The 20,524-nt window shown below is 36.2% G+C and overlaps 1 protein-coding gene across 1 annotated transcript in view; it reads right to left on the bottom strand.

Moving 5' to 3' along the window:
* Nucleotides 1–583: 583 nt before the first annotated feature.
* MAN1A1 (mannosidase alpha class 1A member 1) overlaps nucleotides 584–20,524 on the bottom strand; it is a 692,509-nt gene continuing 672,568 nt past the window's right edge. The window contains exons 11-12 of the mRNA XM_053710788.1: nucleotides 8,147–8,262; nucleotides 584–5,101 (exon numbers count right to left, since the gene is read on the bottom strand). Coding sequence (XP_053566763.1) covers nucleotides 4,975–5,101; nucleotides 8,147–8,262 — 243 coding nt within the window. The 3' untranslated portion in view covers nucleotides 584–4,974. The remainder of the gene's footprint in view (nucleotides 5,102–8,146; nucleotides 8,263–20,524) is intronic.

Below are 20,524 nucleotides of genomic sequence, written 5' to 3'. Positions count from 1 at the left end.
ACTGTCTGGAAATAAGGAAAGTTGAACATTCTGAGTCAAGGCAAATAAATGTTTGAATACATATATTTAGAACTTTATAAATAAAGTGCCCAACCATAGCTTAGAGTGTCACAGAAAATAAGACTTACTTACCCCAGGACACTCATCTACATGTTTGTAGAAAGCCAAACCAGTACTGAAACGAGAATCAGTAGAGGAAATGGTAAATATAAGAGTATATCGTCGATCTGAAAAGGGAGGTAAGAGATGAATCTCTACGACCGATAACAGAGAACCTTATGAAATAGACCCCGTAGAAGGAGATCACTGCATTCAATAGGCAATACTCTCCTCACATCCCTCTGACATTCACTGCACGCTGAGAGGAAAACCGGGCTCCAACTTGCTGCGGAGCGCATATCAACGTAGAATCTAGCACAAACTTACTTCACCACCTCCCTTGGAGGCAAAGTTTGTAAAACTGATTTGTGGGTGTGGTGAGGGGTGTATTTATAGGCATTTTAAGGTTTGGGAAACTTTGCCCCTCCTGGTAGGAATGTATATCCCATACGTCACTAGCTCATGGACTCTTGTTAATTACATGAAAGAAATGCTTGTATTTATAATTATGTTCTATGAGGGTTCTACTAGACACATAACTGGGAGCCTGTTAGTGCACATATGCCAGTAACATAAGAAACATATTATAAGAGATACTAAGCAACTTAGTAGAGACTAAAGTGCACTTAACTGTAGCATACATAGGATACACAGCAAAAAGGAGCACAGGGAGCCTGGAATTTGACGCATTCACCTGCAAATACACTGTTGTAAAAGAACCTGATGTTGGGAAACCCCAGAAAAATGACATAATTTGTATGGCGTGACCCACCTCACAATTTCTTACTTGCAGGTCCTGGCAGTCAAAATACGAACAACTGGTTTATAGCAGAGTATAAATGCTTTAAAACTAGCGATAACCTTATTAAGTTTACAAGGCACGTTGGAACCACTTGTTTTGCAAGGCCACAGGTTGGGTCCTGATTATGATCAGGGAAAGCTGGATGTATTGAGAAGAGTAAAACCTTCTTAACATGTGCAAAGTAAGAAACCGCCCAGAGCTCGACCTACTTAACTCTAAATAGGTAAAAAGAAGAACATATCTAAGAAGAGAGGAGAACAGTAACTGTAGGGGAGAAGGTTCCCTCTCCCTCAAGCTTCTTGGAGACTATTCTCTACACTCTAGTGGTCAAAGGACACACACACACCACTACTAATATAGTTCTATGAAAGTGGCACAGAAAGATCTTTACACAAATGGAAAACCTACTTTGGTTGCCACCATTTCCTAAATATATTGTACCATGCAATAAGGAGGTCATTTATACATAGTATAACCAGTTCCAAAGGTTCATTTCATTGTTTACTATACATAAAATAGTTCACATATTGGAATGTACATTTATTTTTATCTTTACTTCAATTAAAAAAAAATATTTATTTATAGGAAACATGTTATGTAGGTTTCTGGAGATATTTATACATTTTCAATGCAAAAACAGAGAATCTTTATTTAACATTCCGCATTGATAATACAGCACCAATCTGATGGGGCATGAGTATTAGTAGTAATCAATGGGCTATCAAGAAACAAACATATTGTACAAGAAGACACAGCATCAAAAAGAAATAGTGGCTCAGTAAAAAAAAAAGAATTTTGATTACAGATCTAATGGATCATTAAATTGTAAATAAATGTTACATTACATTAAAGGGACATGAAACCATTTTTTTCCCCACGATTAAGATAGAGAATGCAATTTTAAACAACTTTCCAATTTACTTCTATTATCTAATTTACTTTATTCCCTTGATATCCTTTGTTGAAAAGCATATATAAATAGGCTCAGTAGCTGCCGATTGGCTGGTGCACAGATGCCTCGTGGGATTGGCTCACATGTGCATTACAATTTCTTCAACAAAGGATATCTAAAGAATTACGCAAATTAGATAATATAAGTAAATTGGAATGTTGTTTAAAATTGTATTCTCAATCTACATCATAAAATAAATAATTGTGTTTCATGTCCCTTTAAGTTGTGTTGCTAATACAAATTTGTAGAAACACTAAATTATAAAGTATTATTAAGAAATATTTACTATTGACTAATTAGTCCCTCTGAATATATTATTGCATAAATAAGACCAATATAAACTAAAATCCTCTTGCTCCAGCCTTAGTACAGTAACTGAAAATAATCGATTGACACAGTGAACTTTTAATTACTTTTTTTTTTTTAAAACAAGGTCATCTACCTTTTAAATTAAACATATGGTCCCATTAAGTCTTCTTGCAGTGTTTTTTCCTCTTCTTAATATATTTCTAATGTATTGTGCATGTCTAAATACCAGCTTTTTAGAAAATGGGGAAATTAAGAAAATAAGGCATAGCCATTTAATCTAATTAATGATTCAACATTTTTAGTATATTGCTTTAAACTCTTACATGACAAAATATATATTGACAGTGGCTTCAGTGTAAAAAATAATAATATTGAATGTTACAGTAAACATACAGTCTAGACAAATGGCTGCCGATACACAGATACCACAGAACAGACAAATGTACAGATGTGCTGCAGTAAAACAGAACTAGAGGGGGAAAGTGTGCGCGTGTGTTTTACCACCATTATAGGGACACTAAACCCCATTTTTTTTCATGATTCAGATAGAGCATACAATTTTAAGCAACTTTCTAATTTACCGTTATTGTCAGTTTTTCTTTGTTCTTTTGGTATCTTTATTTAAAAAGCAGGAATATTAAGCTAAGGAGCAGGCCCATTTTAGGTTCAGCACCATGGAAAGAGCTTGCTTATTGGTGGCTACATTTAGCAAACAAATAAGCAAGCATAACCCAGGTTATAAACCAAAAACAGGCAGGCAATTAAGATTTACATTCCTGCTTTTTAAATAAAGATATCAAGAGAACAAAGAAAAATTGATAATAGGATTAAATTAGAAAGATGCTTAAAATTGCATGCTCTATCTGAATCATAAAAAATTTGGGTTTAGTGTCCCTTTAATATGACTACATAGACAAGTTTAGAGAAGGCCTTTAGACCTACATAGTGAAATTATATGTTTACATTAACAACATCTTAGATGTGTTGCAACATTTGAAAATGTAATCTATGTTTACAGAGCTAAGTGTAATTTCAGGTTAAACTAAAGAATTTTTACTCCCCAGAAAAGGATTTGAAAATGAAAGGACCATTTCTAGAAATACAAAAGTATCTTCTGTTCTATTAATGTGCCCAATGCTATGGCTCCTGAGGTAAATGCTTCTATAACAATATTAAGAGATCATTTTTATAAATCTGCCAATATGGATGGAAATTGCTGTCTTATTGTACTTTGTGTTTGCTGAGTTTGCAATGTAATATAAAAGATAGTAAATACATTTTATTTAGCCAGAATGACTTTCTGATGACAAATTATGTGCTTTATATAGTGATAGAAACTACTGTATTAAATCCTCTTTTCATCACATAGTGTAATCTCTCTCTACATTTTGGTTAACAGACTTCAAAGAATAAGATAAGGAATCTGAGAGGTTTCTCCCGCTAGAGACAGAGGTCATGGGTAATTAAAATGGAGCCCACTGACGCTTCTCAAGCATGGATTACACACTGTATTACTAAATAAAACGTCACTTTTTAAAATTTTATACTATAGAAATGATCTTCTTTAAAAAGGATATTTACAAGAGACTTTAGATATAGTTACTACTGGCTATAAAGTATTTCATATTTTAGTTCATATTTTTTCAGTAATCGCCCTTGGTATATTTACAGGAAAAAAATATAAAGGAATTTTTAAAAGTACTGAGAATTGATCCCACTAATTTTGGTCTCAAAGTAGACTAAAGTCACATTACAAAAAATATACATATATCAGATCTTGTTTTTAATAATTGGAAAGAGATACTCTCTTAACAGCTATAGGATCATAATAGAACTAAGAAAATTTTAAACAACATAAATCATCTCATGAAAATAAACATTTAAAAATTATCTGATTCTGCACAAATTAGATTGTCTAAGGATAGGGTAAATATATATATATATATATATATATATATATATATATATATATATATATATATATATATATATATATATATATATATTTCCAGTGGACGACTTAGAAATTTGACTTTTTTCCTATCTATAACATTGAGTGGACTACTAACTTTTCCCCTCTGGGCTAGTAGTTTTTTACCCCTGACTAGTAAACCATAGTTAAATGGCAGTAGACATTTATATTTAAGTCAGATTTTGTTGAACGGATTAGGTGTTTTCTCACAACAGATTTGTAAGATTTATTTGGGAAATGCCTGCAGAAAACCACTGTCTCATTAATGAAACACTTTCGGTCATATCTCTACAAAGTTTTTAAAGAAAACCCGCATTAAGAAAAGGATGTCACAGTAACACGATTTGTTGTAAATGAGTTTCAGACAAATCTGATTCACGTACAACTAGAAGAAAAGAAAAAGTTCTTTCATACTATTCATTATGGCTTTTTGCAACATGGCAAAATATTACAGCATAAAGCAGACAATCTCCTCACAGAGGAGGGAGAATCTTTGCAGTCAAATGAAAAGGAAAGATTTTTAAACCATAAAATGATGCACACTAACCTATTCTATATGGCAAAAAAGTGATTTCAGCCTAATCAAATGTAAATGTCTATGGGGAAAAATAAAAGTGCTTCTTATTCACAGTCATCTATATAAGATATGAAATGGAATGGCTCTAGAATCAACAAGAAATATCTACAAACTAAACAGACTGCAAAACAGCTTGTGTGTAACTTCAGAAAAAAACGAACGAACAAAAATGAAGAATGATGCTCTGCTCCATTATCTTGTAAAACAGAGAGTTGGGGGAATGCAACGAATTAACACCATGAACACAGTTTATGAGCGGAGTTTCATATGGATCTTCCCTCTGTCGTTCTATCCCCTTTGTGTACGATGGGCAAAGGATGTGCCTCAGTGTTGAATATCCAATGCTCCAATGGGAGGAGGTCATCATCCGAAAATAGCAAGTACAAATACCTGAAAAAACGAGAGCAAAGTCAGCAAAGCCCTACCATTTACTATAATATTTAACAATGTATTAGAATGTTTAAGAAAAAAAAGAAAAGGTTGTCTGTCTTGGAAATCAGGATGTAGGATTTAATTGTAACAAAATACAAAGCAAACATTCTGCATATTTAGACCTCCTGGTCAACACATTTGTAAGAAAATCTGGATGTTTTAACTTTAAAATTTATATCTTCAGCATTCATATACCCTTTAGACTATACATGTTGTTGTTACCTTTTATATTTAGATCAGTCTTAAAATGTTTTTTTTTTTTTAATTATTTTTATTAAGGTTCACCAAGCAGTACAGAGAATAAAAGAACATTCATCAATGCGAAACACTGATACATAAATTCAGATCATGCGATTAGGAGGAAGACATCAACCCCACAAGTAAGTGGGAGGCTACCCTAAATGGTTCTGTTCCAGTGTGCAAGTATTAGTTTATGTTGGTCTAGCTTACAGGTTTTTAGGTAGTGGTATCTCTCAAGCCTCAGCAGGTCATTCACCTGATTCCGCCATTCTTGTTCAGTGGGGACCGTTTGAGTTTTCCAGTACTTTGGAATGATTTTTTTGGCTGCCGTCAGCATTAAAAGCAGTAGTGTCTGTTTGCCCTGGACTACCAACCGGGGCAGGGAACAAAATAGTAGGGATTCCGGCGTTAGCGGGATTGTTGTACCTAAGACTTCCGACATTGCATTAAATACTGCTGCCCAGAATTCTGTCAGGCGAGGGCAGCCCCACCAAATGTGAAGGAGGGAGCCTACCTCCCCACCCCCCCTGCCAACAAGTGTTGGCCGTTCTAGGGAACATTTTGTTTAGTCTCGCTGGCGTTAAATACCAGCGGCTAATGAGTTTGAGGTGAATTTCTTGTATTTTAGCTGACACAGAAGAGCGCTTGTTAAGTTTAAATGCTCTCATCCACGTTTCAGCGTCTATATTTTGGTTTAATTCCCGTTGCCAGGAGATTGTGTATGAGGGGAGAGAGGTAGCAGAAGGTGCAACAGTAATTTTGTATAATTTGGAGATCAAGTGTCCAGGGTAGTTAGGTTGTATGCAAAGTTTCTCGAAGTATGTAGGTTCTCTGCCAAAATCATGTCTGTTCTTGTGATGCGAAATGTAGTGTACTAATTGGTTGTAATGAAGCCATGAGGAGAAAATTCCCCCATGGGTCTCCGCAAGGGTCTTTTGCGTTTTCAATTTGCCCTCTTTTGAGATAAACTGGACGGTGCCTGTTCTAAGGGGGTATGAAACCGGGATTTTACTTTTCAGTCTGTGATAGGGGAGATCTACATTCTCCAAAAGCGGGGAAAGCGGCCAAAGTCTTAAATTTCTTTTTTTTTTAAATATTCAGAAAACTCTTGTAGCTAGACAAAAACTATATGGGGAATTTCACAAAACAACACCTTTTTACTGGAATAAGTTAGCATTTTACATATATATATATATATATATATATATATATATATATAAAAAATGATATTTCCTTATTTTTAATAAAACAATTTCTTTTTAAGGGACCCCCCCCCTCCAAATAGAAACCTTATTCTGTAAAGCTGCCCCTCCGATTTTTATAGCATTAGATTAGCCATTACAGGGATATAAAAGTAAACAAACAAAATGCTGTTATTATGTTATCACATTGTTACTTGCATATAACTATGTGTTAAACATATAGTTTAAAGTGATTGTAACCTTGAGCATAGTCGCTCAAGTCATAGGAAAGAATTTACAAAATGAATGAGACTTTTATTCATCAAATGAGTAGGATATACTTATCTTCTGATATTTTCAGCTTGTAATGCCAGAACGGTAAGCGCCGTTCCTCCGCCCTCCATATTCGTCAATTGATTGACAGATAACTCATCTGCAATCCACTAATCATTGTTTCACCCCGGGCGTGACGTTTGTACAAAGGGGTTGAACGCCCCGGGGGGGCAATTAGTGGATTGCAGATGAGTCATCTCTCAATCAATTAAGGATTATGGTGGGCGGAGGAACGGGTCTTACCGTTCTGGCATTACAAGCTAAAAATATCAGAAGATAAGTATATCCTACTCATTTTATGAATGAAAGTCTCATTCATTTTTTAAATTCTTTCCTATGACTTGAGTGACTATGCTCAAGGTTACAATCACTTTAAGAATCGGTTCCAGAGCAGCAATGATTTACTGGGAGGTAGCTGAACATATCTGGTGAGCCAATGACAAGAGTCATGTGCATAACCACCAATCACCAGCATGCTCCTATTAGTGCATTGCTGCTACTTAACCTACTTAGATATCCTCTTCAACAAAGGAGGCCAAGAGAATAAAGAAAATATAACAGAAGTACATTAAAATGTTTCTGAAAATGTCATTGCTCTATCTAAACCATGTTTATTTTTTTAATTTGGTAGTCACAGTGATTACGTGACCATGTGGGCACTTCATTGGGCATCAATAGGCTGCCTCACTGCTGAGGCATCCAATAATAGCACAGTGAGCATGATACCAGCATGCATTGCAGCATTCCAGTATCTAGGCTCCATTTTAAGTATATCACTGTGACAAATATCATCTGCAGTTGCACCCATGTTTTGTTAGCAACAACAATAATAATAAGAATAAAATAAAGGCTATGAAAGCTTTGGCTACTCCTAATTTAGGTATTTTAATATTCACAAAAATCTGGAAAATAAAATCCCAAATAAATACTAATACCGTGATATTTTGAATATTAATTAAAAAACAAAACTGATGAGCGTATATATATATATATATATATATATATATATATATATATATATATATATATATATATATATATACATACACACACACACACCATCTTACTAAGGTCATCCCTCCTACTGCTTATTCTGTCAATAGAGAATCTTACAACTTCCTCCTATTATTCAAGCATTAAGTGCTTCTCGAGTCTCATGGCACATTCTGAAAATGTCAAGAGTATTGATGTCAGGTGCTTATCTGTGCAATTGCTTAATATTAATTGCCCTCTTAATTGTTGTCCTTACTTGAGTGTTTCCGCAAGGTAAAAACTTTGCTGTACATCATCATGACTGGGATGAGCGGCGTAAACATCTCTAACACCAGAATAGCCTCCTTCCACTCTGCAGTACTTTTCCAGCGCCTAAGGAACACAAGAACACAAGTGAACATGAATCTCATGTCAATGTTTCGATTAGCCTGCAAAATCCAATTACCTTTCACATTTCTGCCAATTTAAAGCACAGAGTTTCAAAAGAATATGGGCACAGTTTCAATTTTCAAAGATGGACAAAAAAAACAACAACAAAACACATATTGGTGTCACAGATAGGACAGTTTAACAATTAACTTTTCAAGGCCCAAGTAACAATTTAAATTGTGTACCGTAGAGTTATTAAATATTTCTGAAGTATCTCAAATTTGCAAGCAATACACCGGTATACAATACACCGATATACAATACACTGATATACAATAGACCGATACATGTTTTAATTATAGTGCTTACAACCTAGGCACTTTATCATTGTCACGATGCTCAGCTTTTTGACAGATACAAAGAAAAAAGAAAAGCAATGCAGCAATTTATAGTACACTGGACACTTATAACCCATATTTCTAAATGCAAATTGGCTACGATGCTGCTGATAGGTAAACACTTTGTATAAACATTAAAGGGATATTAAACACTTTGAGATGGTATTAAAATGATGTCTTATATATTAAAAAAAAACAACAAAAAAACAAAAAACCCTGCAATATATTTTCATTACTTATTTTGTTGCCTTTTCCTGTAATTCCATTCTGAAATTGTGAGCTTTTCTGTTCCTTTTAGAAATGGAAGTGCAGAACACTGTTATATACCACACAGCCATTGGCTGCACACTCTAGTGACCTATTTACAACTTGTAATATGTGAGCTAATAGCACTCCCTGCACTTTCCATTTAAAAGATAGGGCACCACCTTAAGACTCTCATGTTAACATGTTTTACCATCCACTTGTATTAACATATTGTGCGTTAATACCTAGTGCTGGAGAGAGATAATGAACCCTGCACTATTGATTAAGCTTCACTTGTAATCTAGCCCATTATGTGGAAGGATCGACTGTTTTAAATTTAGGAGCAAGACACAGTGGGGTAAAATTCTAGGAGCCAGTGGCTCCCAGGCTCCTGGGTTTGTCGAGACCTGAAAAGTGTTTATGCTTCTTTAAAATATTTATCTATAATAAATATCTGGGAAAATGCCATTCACTAGAAAAAAAAATATACAAACTTTATTTGTTAATGACAGCAGGATGTAAAGCTGTTTTTCACCAAATAGGAAAACCTTTTATCTAAAAATAATTTTATGCTACAATTTCCCTTTTTTTTTTTTTTATAGACACTTATGGTACAATTTCCCTTTTAACGTCTATTCCAACTCTTTAACATCCCAACTCTGTACAACATTTTGCATTATTCACACGTTCATTAAATTAAGAAAGGTAGAAGGATAATTGCATTCTTTAAAAAAAAAAAAAAATCAATTTGCTTTTATCACGTGCTGAAATAGAATTTCCAAACAAGGTGCTGACAATTTATCAATTGCAAACCAGATGGACAGGTTTGCAAGACACATTCACATCTGCTATTCATGATTAAAATCTTGGAATTCACATAAGTATACTTCCTACAGTATACTGATAAAGTAACACTGTTAAAGGGATAGGAAAGTCAGAATTAAACTTGCATGATTCAGATAGAGCATGTAATTTTAAGACACTTTTAAATTCACTTATTTTTTTCAAATGTGCTTTGTTCTCTTGGTATCCCTTGTTGTAAAAGAATACGCACATATCCTACACTAGTGGGAGCTGCTGCTAATTGATGCATGCACACATTTGTCTCTTATTATTGGCTAACTAGATGTGTTCAGTTAGCTGCCAGTAGTGCAATGCTGTTCCTATAGTAAAGGATAACAAGAGAACAAAGCAAATTTGATAAAGGAAATAAAATGGAAAGTTATTTAAAATTGTATGTTCTACAATTCACTTTATGCGTAAAGGGGCACCTGTTGTGTTTTTTAACTTGCACTCTGTTGAATTTAGACTCTAACAATAATTTGATATTCAAACAACTTTGTTGCAAACGAATGGTGAGGAGGATGAGAGGGTGGTGATTATTAATTACGGAAGTTTGCTCTACCCCAATTTAGGGGGATATTAGGAAATAATCCTTAGGGCTCGATTTATCAAAGCTGAGGCATACAGGGGCACCTATATGCGCCCCTGTACGCCTCAGCTCGCCTCTAGCGGGTCGAATTTCCTCTGAGGAAATTACCATTGCACACAAGCGCTATTTTGTGCTTGCATGCAATCCCGCCCCCTGCCCGTGCACAGCCAATCACGCGTGAGCAGGAGCTGTCAATCTCCTCGGTCGGACTAGACCGAGGAGATTAAATTTTGTCACCTTAGAGGTGGCAAAGAGGTTAGGAAAGCAGCGGTCTGATGACCACTGCTTGTTAAATACAGTGAGCAGGTTTTTGTGAGAACTTGCAGCAGTAGGGGCTTTGATAAATTGAGCCCTTACTAGAGCCGTCCTCAGTATTTGAAATTTATAACCACCTAAACCTACGGCATTCCCCTCCATTACTAGATGTTTAGCAACACTGTAACAAGTCTTTTTCACCAGAGATGTGTTTTTAAATACAGATGGCCCTCGGTTTACGCCGGTTCAATTTGCGCCGTTTCAGAATAACAACTTTTTTTTCAGTCATGTGCACTAATTAAAATAGCCAGTAGGTGGAGCTGTCCGCTTGTATTGCAGCAAAGTTATGCAACTTAACAGGTCTGAAATTGATCTGTGTACACAGAGCAGACATTAGCTATCGAGCAGCCACTTCCCTATTATCTTCCTGTCCAGCTGCTTGAGGTGAGGGTTCCTAACTGCTTAATCACTGCAGATTGAAATGCATAGAATAGGTGTAGACCCAATATTATCTAACATGCTAACAATGCAGAGAACTGATTGCAGAAAAATGCAAGTAAAAAATGTTATTGTTCATTAAACTTAATTTTATGATGATGCAGTCTGTTTTGTAATTATTTTATTAGGTGATGCTTAGCAAATGTTTTGTTCATTAAACTTAGTTTGATGATGATGCAGTCTATATTATTAGGTTTATAATAATATACTCTCTGGTCTATTTCAAATTCAATCTTTTACTGTGAAAAGCAGTGACGTTTGGGGGACAAAGTATCCCCTTCCTCAGACACCTACATATATATATATATCCACACCCATACATACACAAATTATATATTATATATACACACACACACATTTATATATACACATATAAACATATATATATACATATATACACACACACACATATATATATATACATATATACACACACACACATATATATATATATACATATATACACACACACATATATATATATATACAGTATATAGTGCTAGAATGCAGCATACAAACGAAGCCCACACACACAAATTTATTTATTTTTGTCACAGCATAATTTACAGTGACATTAGCTAAGATTATTTCAAGGCATACTGTATGTCTGGAATCCATGCTCTTATTCTGTGTTTTCACATATCTCAACTAGATTACTTCAACTTTATCTCTAGCCTATTACTTTCATTATCAAGAGACAGAATTAATGTTCAAGTAATAGAGATGGGAATATCTATACACTTGTCATGACAAACTGAAGAAAGTATAAGATTAGATGATTATTACTGTGGACTGTTTCAACAGAGGCTCACTGGCATATTGCTAATATTTCAAAATATATTTTATTGTTAGCTTTTATAGGCGACTAAGTGAAAGTAGATACAAATCTGAAACAAGTGTGATTACACACACTCACACACAAACACACACTCACACACACACTCAGACACACACACACTCAGACACACACACACTCAGACACACACACACTCAGACAAACACACACTCAGACAAACACACACTCAGACAAACAAACACTCAGACACACAAACACTCAGACACACAAACACACACTCAGACAGCACTCAGACAACACACAGACACACATACATCCCCTACTCACCTACAGTTTAAACCCAGCTCAATCAGGAATGCAAAACTGAAATTGTGTGAAGTTTTACTATTGGTTTTACTATTAGTTTCAGACTGCCTATGAATGCAAACCCAAAAAAATAAATTGGTTCGGGATCCAAGGTTTTTGAGATTGATAATGGGCAGATAATAGCTGAAGGGTTCAGCTACAAAACTAGACAGGGAGATAAATCAAATTCAGCACCTTAAAAAAAAAAAAAAAAAAAAGAAGCTATCAGTCTAATCAGGATTTCTAAAGATATTTCTGTTTTAGAGCAAAAAGGTTTTATTTCTGTACATGCGCAGGAACAGGTTTAAAAACACAAAACTATGGAGTTCACGTCATTGTTGCAGAGAATTTGCTATATTTTTAATTAACTGGATATAAAAGTGCAAAAAAGTAAATGCTGTAATATGTTAGTACATTTTGATTATTGCACTATATTTGTATGTAACTGTGTTTAACTCATGGAAATTGATTAAACCTATACGGAAGTTTAGACAGGCAATGTAAACATAGTCAGCAGACGAAATTTCACTCCCAGTGGGTTTTAGAAGAGATACCTAATGTAATAACATAATGAGCTCTCATTTAACCTGCTTAAAGTGAAGGTAAAGTTTTCTTAACTAGCTATTGTATATATGTACCTTTTACTAAGTCAAAACCAGTCGCTAGGTTTGTTTTGTCAAAAAATATATTTATTTCGGTATAAATTTAACTATATTTGTCATACCGTTCCCTGCAGAATCTCCTCCCATCCTCCATTTCCTGGATTTTGATACTGTGACGTATAGAGCGGTCCCACCCGCTCTATACGTGTCTAGTTTGCTCGTGCACATCGAGCATGGAGTAACTGCTCATGCGCTTAAGTTTTGCCCATAGATCTTTGCGCATGCATTATTCGCGGGTGTCTGTCTCTACTGCAGCGCTTGTATTAGTATATGGGAATTTTATAGTGCGCATGCGCTAAACGTGGGCGCGCGAGCTTGACAAATGCGCAGTGGAAGATGTCACGCATGCGCATAAAGACCCATGTTATTATGACGTGAATTGACGGCCGCCTAACGGCCAAAGAATCAATTGGACAACAGAACAACGTGATCGTTGTTTATAAAAAAAAAAAAACAGTTCTACGGGTTGATTTTCGGAAAGCCGAATACATGATAAGAAATTAAGATATCTCTGGTAATATAAATCTTTCAAAAATTTGATGAATGAAAGTTATATTTATTTGGTTTATTATCTGTTATTAGTTAGAATAGAGCTTGTCACTTTACCTTCACTTTAACCCATTTCAATAGGCTGTGGCTTCAAAGCACCAAACCAGCAATTTCATATACAGTATCTCACAAAAGTGAGTACACCCCTCACATTTTTGTAAATATTTTATTATATCATTTCATGTGACAACACTGAAGAAATTACACTTTGCTATAAAGTAGTGAGTGTACAGCCTATATAACAGTGTAAATTTGCTGTCCCCTTAAAATAACTCAACACACAGCCATTGATGTCTAAATCTTTGGCAACAAGAGTACACCCCTAAGTGGAAATGTCCAAATTGGGCCCAAAGTTGTCAATATTTTGTGTGGCCACCATTATTTTCCAGCACTGTATTAACCCTCTTGGGCATGGAGTTCACCAGAGCTTCACAGGTTGCCACTGGAGTCCTCTTGCACTCCTCCATGATGACATCACAGAGCTGGTGGATGTTAGAAACCTTGCGCCCCCACCTTTCTATTGAGGATGACCCACAGATGCTTAATAGGGTTTAGGTCTGGAGACATGCTTGGCCAGTCCATCACCTTTACCCTCAGCTTCTTTAGCAAGGCAGTGGTTGTCTTGGAGGTGTGTTTGGGGTTGTTATGTTAGAATACTGCCCTGCGGCCCAGTCTCCGAAGGGAGGGGATCATGCTCTGCTTCAGTATGTTACAGTACATGTTCCCTCAATGAATTGTAGCTCCCCAGTGCCGGCAGCACTCATACAGGCCCAGACCATGACACTCCCACCACCATGCTTGACTGTAGGCAAGACACACTTGTCTTTGTACCCCTTACCTGGTTGCCACCACACAAGCTTGACACCATCTGAACCAAATAAGTTTATCTTGGTCTCATTGGACCACAGGACATGGTTCCAGTAATCCATGTCCTTAGTCTGCTTGTCTTCAGCAAACTGTTAGCGGGCTTTCTTGTGCATCATCTTTAGAAGAGGCTTCCTTCTGTGACGACAGCCATGCAGACCCATTTGATGCAGTGTGCGGCGTATGGTCTGAGCACTGACAGGCTGACCCCCCACCCCTTCAACCTCTGCAGCAATGCTGGCAGCACTCATACGTCTATTTCCCAAAGACAACCTCTGGATATAATGCCGAGCACGTGCATTCAACTTCTTTGGTCGACCATGGCGCTGTATGGTCTTGCCCACCTTGCTGCAGCTCAGTTTCAGGGTCTTGACAAAATTCTTATAGCCTATGATAGCCTATGCCATCTTTAAGTAGAGAAACAATTCTTTTTTCAGATCCTCAGAGAGTTTTTTGCCATGAGGTACCATGTTGAACTTCCAGTGACCAATATGAGAGTGTGAGAGCGATAACACCAAATTTAATACACCTGCTCCCCATTCACACCTGAGACCTTGTAACACTAACAAGTCACATGACACCGGGAAGGGAAAAAGGCTAATTGGGTCCAATCTGGACATTTACACTTAGGGGTGTACTCACTTTTTCTTTAATGATTCAGTTAGAGCAAATAATTTTAAGCAATTTTCTAATTTACTCCTATTATCAATTTTTCTTTGTTCTCTTGCTATCTTAATTTTAAAAAGCAGGAATTTAAACTTAAAAGCCGGCCCATTTTTGGTTCAGCACCCTGGGTAGCGATTGCTGATTGATGGCTACATTTAGCCACCAATCAGGAAGTGCTACCCAGGTGCAAAACCAAAAATGGTCCGGCTTCCATGCTGCTTTTCAAATAAAGATACCAAGAGAACAAAGAAAATTTGACAATAGGTGTAAATTAGAAAGTTTCTTAAAACTGCATGCTCTATCTAAATCATGAAAGAAAGAAAAAAAAATGGGTTTAGTATTTAAGATTTGAGAGAGAAATGACAACTAATTTTGACAACTTGCAAATGACAAAAACATATAACCCAGAAAAAGTTATACTTTGAAGTAATCCTATAGGTCTTCCATAAACTATAAAAATATCATCTACTTTAAATCCACTTCTCTGAGATGTGTTAACATCTATAAAAACCATAAACTAGAAGATGCAGGATAAAGAAGATACAAAATGTTTGTAGTGTTTGCTGCCAGGTGATAGTTATCGGTATCACACTTCTCTTGATATAAGGTGATAAAAACATAGTAAAAGTCTGCTCCAGCTGTGCACTCCTGGAAGCTAGGGGAACACATCTGAGACATGTGTGTAGCTATCATTCACTAGCTAAATTCCAGTATTTCATTACTGCTGCTAAAAATATGTACACATGCTTTCCAACAATGGATACCAAAAGAATTAAAAGGACAGTCTAGTCAAAATGAAACTTTCATGATTCAGATACAGCATGTAATATTAAACAACTTTCCAATTTACTTTAATAATCAAATTTGCTTTGTTCTCTTGTTATGTTTGGGTGAAAGCTAAACCTAGGTAGGCTGATATGCTAATTTCTAAGCCCTTGAGAGCCACCTCTTATCTCATAGCATTTTGACAGTTTTCACAGCTTGACAGTGCTAGCTCATGTGTGTCAGATAATATTGTGTTTACTCCCATGGAGTTATTTATGAGTAAGAACTGATTGGCTGAAATGCAAGTCTGTCAAAAGAACTGAAATATACAAGGTAATCACAGAAGTAAAAAACATAATTTATGTAAGAATTTACAAGATAAATTCATTTCTTTCATATTGGCAAGAGTCCATGAGCTAGTGACGTATGGGATATACATTCCTACCAGGAGGGGAAAAGTTTCCCAAACCTCAAAATGCCTATAAATACACCCGTCACCACACCCACAATTCAGTTTAACAAATAGCCAAGTAGTGGGGTGATAAAGAAAGGAGTAAAAAGCATCAACAAAGGAATTTGGAAATAATTGTGCTTTATACAAAAAAATCATAACCACCATAAAAAGGGTGGGCCACATGGACTCTTGCCAATATGAAAGAAATTAATTTATCTTGTAAATTCTTACATAAATGATGTTTTCTTTGATGTAATTGGCAAGAGTCCATGAGCTAGTGACTTATGGGATATTTGAGAGAGCAGAGATTTGTCCCTTCAAGGAACTTGCAGACAAAATCTTATCCAAACCATCCTGAAGAAACTGTAAAATTCTAGGAATTCTAAAAGAATGCCAAGAAAAATTATGAGAAGAGCACCATGAAATGTAAGTCTTCCAAACTTGATAATAAATCTTTCTAGAGACAGATTTACAAGCTTGTAACAGAAATAATCACTGAGTCAGAGAAACCTCTATGACTTAGCACTAGGCGTTCAATTTCCACACCTTTAAATTTAATGATTTGAGATCCTGATGGAAAAACAGACCATGAGACAGTAAGTCCGGCCTTAATGGAAGTGGCCAAGTTGGCAACTGGACATCCGAACAAGATCCGCATACCAAAACCTGTGAGGCCATGCTGGAGCCACCAGCAACACAAACTATTGTTTCATGATGATTTAGGAGATCACTCTTGGAAGGAGAACTAGAGGCGGGAAAATATAAGCAGGTTGATAACACCAAGGAAGTGTCAATGCATCCACTGCTTCCGCCTGAAAATCCCTGGACCTGGACAGGTATCTGGGAAGTCTCTTGTTTAGATGAGAGGCCATCAGATTTATCTCTGGAAGACCCCACATCTGAACAAGCCGAGAAACACATCTGGATGGAGAGACCACTCCCCGGATGTAAAGTCTGACGGCTGAGATAATCCGCCTCCCAATTGTCTACACCTGGGATATGAACCGCATATGCACAGGAGCTGAATTCCGCCCAAGCAAGTATCCGAGATACTTCTTTCATAGCTTGGGGACTGAGAGTCCCACCCTGATGATTGACATATGCCACTGTTGTGATATTGTCTGTCTGAAAACAAATGAACGATTCTCTCTTAACAGAGGCCAGAACTGAAGAACTCTGAAAACTGCACGGAGTTCTAAAATATTGATTGGTAATCTCACCTCTTGAGATTTCCAAACCCCTTGTGCTGTCAGAGATCCCCAAACAGCTCCCCAACCTGAAGACTTGCATCTGTTGTGATCACAGTCCAGGTTAGATGAACAAAAGAAGCTCCTTGAACTAAACGCTGGTGATTTAACCACCAAGTCAGAGAGTATCGAACATTGGGATTTAAGGATATTAATTGTGATATCTTTGTATAATCCCTGCATCATTGGTTCAGCATACAAAGCTGGGGAGGTCTCATGGGAAAACGAGCAAAGGGAATCGCGTCCGATGCTGCAGTCATGAGACCTAAAACTTCCATGCACATAGCCACTGAATGGAATGACTGAGACTGAAGGTTCTGACAGGCTGCAACCAATTTAAACGTCTCTTGTCTGTTAGAGACAAAGTCATGGACACTGAATCTATCTGGAAGCCAAAAAAAGGTGACCCTTGTCTGAGGAATCAAGAAACTCTTTGGTAAATTGATCCTCCAACCATGTTTGAGAAGAAACAACACTAGTTGATTCGTGTGAGATTCTGCAGAACGTAAAGACTGAGCGAGTACCAAGATATCGTCCAAATAAGGAAACACCGCAATACCGCGCTCTCAGATTACAGAGAGTAAGACACCTAGAACCTTTTAAATGATTCTTTGAGCAGTTGCTAGGCCAAATGGAAGAGCAACAAATTGCTAATGCTTGTCTAGAAAAGAGAATCTCAGGAACTGAAAATGACCTGAATGAATCGGAATATTAAGGTATACATCCTGCAAGTCTATTGTAGACATAAAATGTCCTTGCTGAACAAAAGGCAGAATAGTCCTTAAAGTCACCATTTGAAAGTTGGTACTCTTACATAACTATTCAATATTTTCAGATCCAGAACTGGTCTGAATGAATTTTCCTTCTTTGGGACAATGAATAGATTTGAATAAAACCCCAGACCCTGTGTTCCTGAAAAAGAATTGGCATGATTACTCCTGAAACTCCAGGTCTGAAACACACTTCCGGAAAGCCTGAGCCTTTACTGGATTTGCTGGGATGCATGAGAGAAAAAAAATCTTCTCACAGGAGGTCTTACTCAGAATCCTATTCGATACCCCTGAGAAACAATACTCTGAAACCATTGATTTTGAACAGAATTTATCCAAACATCCTTGAAAAAAACTTAATCTGCCCATTACCAGCTGAGCTGGAATGAGGGCCGCACCTTCATGCGGATTTAGGGGCTGGCTTTGGTTTCTTAAATGGCTTGGATTTATTCCGATTTGATGAAAATTTCCAATTGGAAACAGATTCCTTGAGGGAAGGATTAGGTTTTTGTTCCTTATTTGACAAAACGAACGAAAACGGTTAGAAGCTTTAGATTTACACTTAGGTCTCTTATTACCTTGGAAAGAAGAGATAGCAATCTAGACTTAGAAGTCATATTAGCATTCCAAGATTTAAGCCACAAAGCTCTTCTAGCTAAAAATAGCTAAAGAAATAGGTCTAACATCAATCATGATGATATAAAAAAATGGCAACAGAAATGATTAGCATGTTGCAGTAAGCAAACAATGCTAGATAAATCAGAATCCAATTCTTGTTGCGCTAAATTCTCCAACAAAAATGTTGATGCAGCTGCAACATCCACCAAAGAAGATGACCTGAATATAAATAAGTTTTCCTTAGATAAGATTCAAGTTTCCTATCTAAAAGGAACTTAAGTACTATCTTCCATAGGAATAGAGGTACGTACAGCAAGAGTAGAAATAGCCCCATCAACTTTGGTGATCTTTTCCCCAAACTCTATAAAAATTGCTGGTAAAGGATACAATTTGTTAAACCTTGGAGAAGGAATAAAAGAAGTACCCGGCTTATTCCGTTCCTTAGAAATCATATCAGAAATAGCATCAGGAACAGGAAAAAAACCTCTTGAGTAACCACAGGAGGTTTTAAAAAACAGAATTTACTAGTTCTAATATGAAGAGGACTAGTTTCCTTAATAGCCAAAGTAATTAACACTTCTTTAAACAAAGAATGAAAATACTTCATTTTAAATAAATAAGTAGAATTCTCGCACCGAGAATGACGCAATAAAGTCTAGCATTTGGCGCACCCACGGGCCTAATTATGCCCATAATTTGCAAACAAAAATGTAGAAAAAAAAAAAAAGACTAAACCCCAGGTAAGAAAAATATTTCTTAATATGTTTATTTTCCCCAAATATGAAACTGACAGTCTGCAAAAAAGGAAATACATGAACCTGACTCATGGCAAATATAAGTACAATACATATATTTAGAACTTTATATTAATGCATAAAGTGCAAAACCATAGCTGAGGTGTCTTAAGTAATAAAAACATAATTACCGAAAGACACCCATCCACATATAGCAGATAGCCAAACCAGTACTGAAACAGTTATCAGTAGAGGTAATGGTATATGAAAGTATATCGTCGATCTGAAAAGGAGGTAGGAGATTAATCTATACGACCGATAATGGAGAACCTATGAAATAGATCTCCCGTGAGGAAAACCATTGCATTCAATAGGTGATACTCCCTTCACATCCCTTTGACATTCACTGTACTCTGAGAGGAAACGGGCTTCAAAATGCTGAGAAGCGCATATCAACGTAGAAATCTTAGCACAAACTTACTTCACCACCTCCATAGGAGCCAAAGTTTGTAAAACTGAATTGTGGGTGTGGTGAGGGGTGTATTTATAGGCATTTTGAGGTTTGGGAAACTTTGCCCCTCCTGGTAGGAATGTATATCCCATACGTCACTAGCTCATGGACTCTTGCCAATTACATGAAAGTATATTAATAGAACCATGTTGGTTATGCAAAACTGGGCAATCGGTAGTAAAGAGTAAATGAATTATCTTTTTAAAAAATAAAAATTCTGAGTATGTAAATTTGATAATAGTTGTGAATTTCTAAAGTGTCTTGAAATGTCATGCTTTAATTAAATCATGAAAATGTAATATTGACTTTACGATTCCATTAAGAGAATTTATTCTGTACAATTTTAGGGAATCGGGCAGATCAATATAAGTCTAGTGTGCTTATGCAAACTATAAACTAACTATACAGAATGCTTTAGCTATTTTTTCCATAAAAAATATGAATGTAACAAATGA

The sequence above is a fragment of the Bombina bombina genome, chromosome 4, assembly GCF_027579735.1.
Source record: "Bombina bombina isolate aBomBom1 chromosome 4, aBomBom1.pri, whole genome shotgun sequence".
In the NCBI taxonomy this organism is placed as follows: Eukaryota; Metazoa; Chordata; class Amphibia; order Anura; family Bombinatoridae; genus Bombina; species Bombina bombina.
This window is presented reverse-complemented; position numbering and strand designations above follow the sequence as displayed.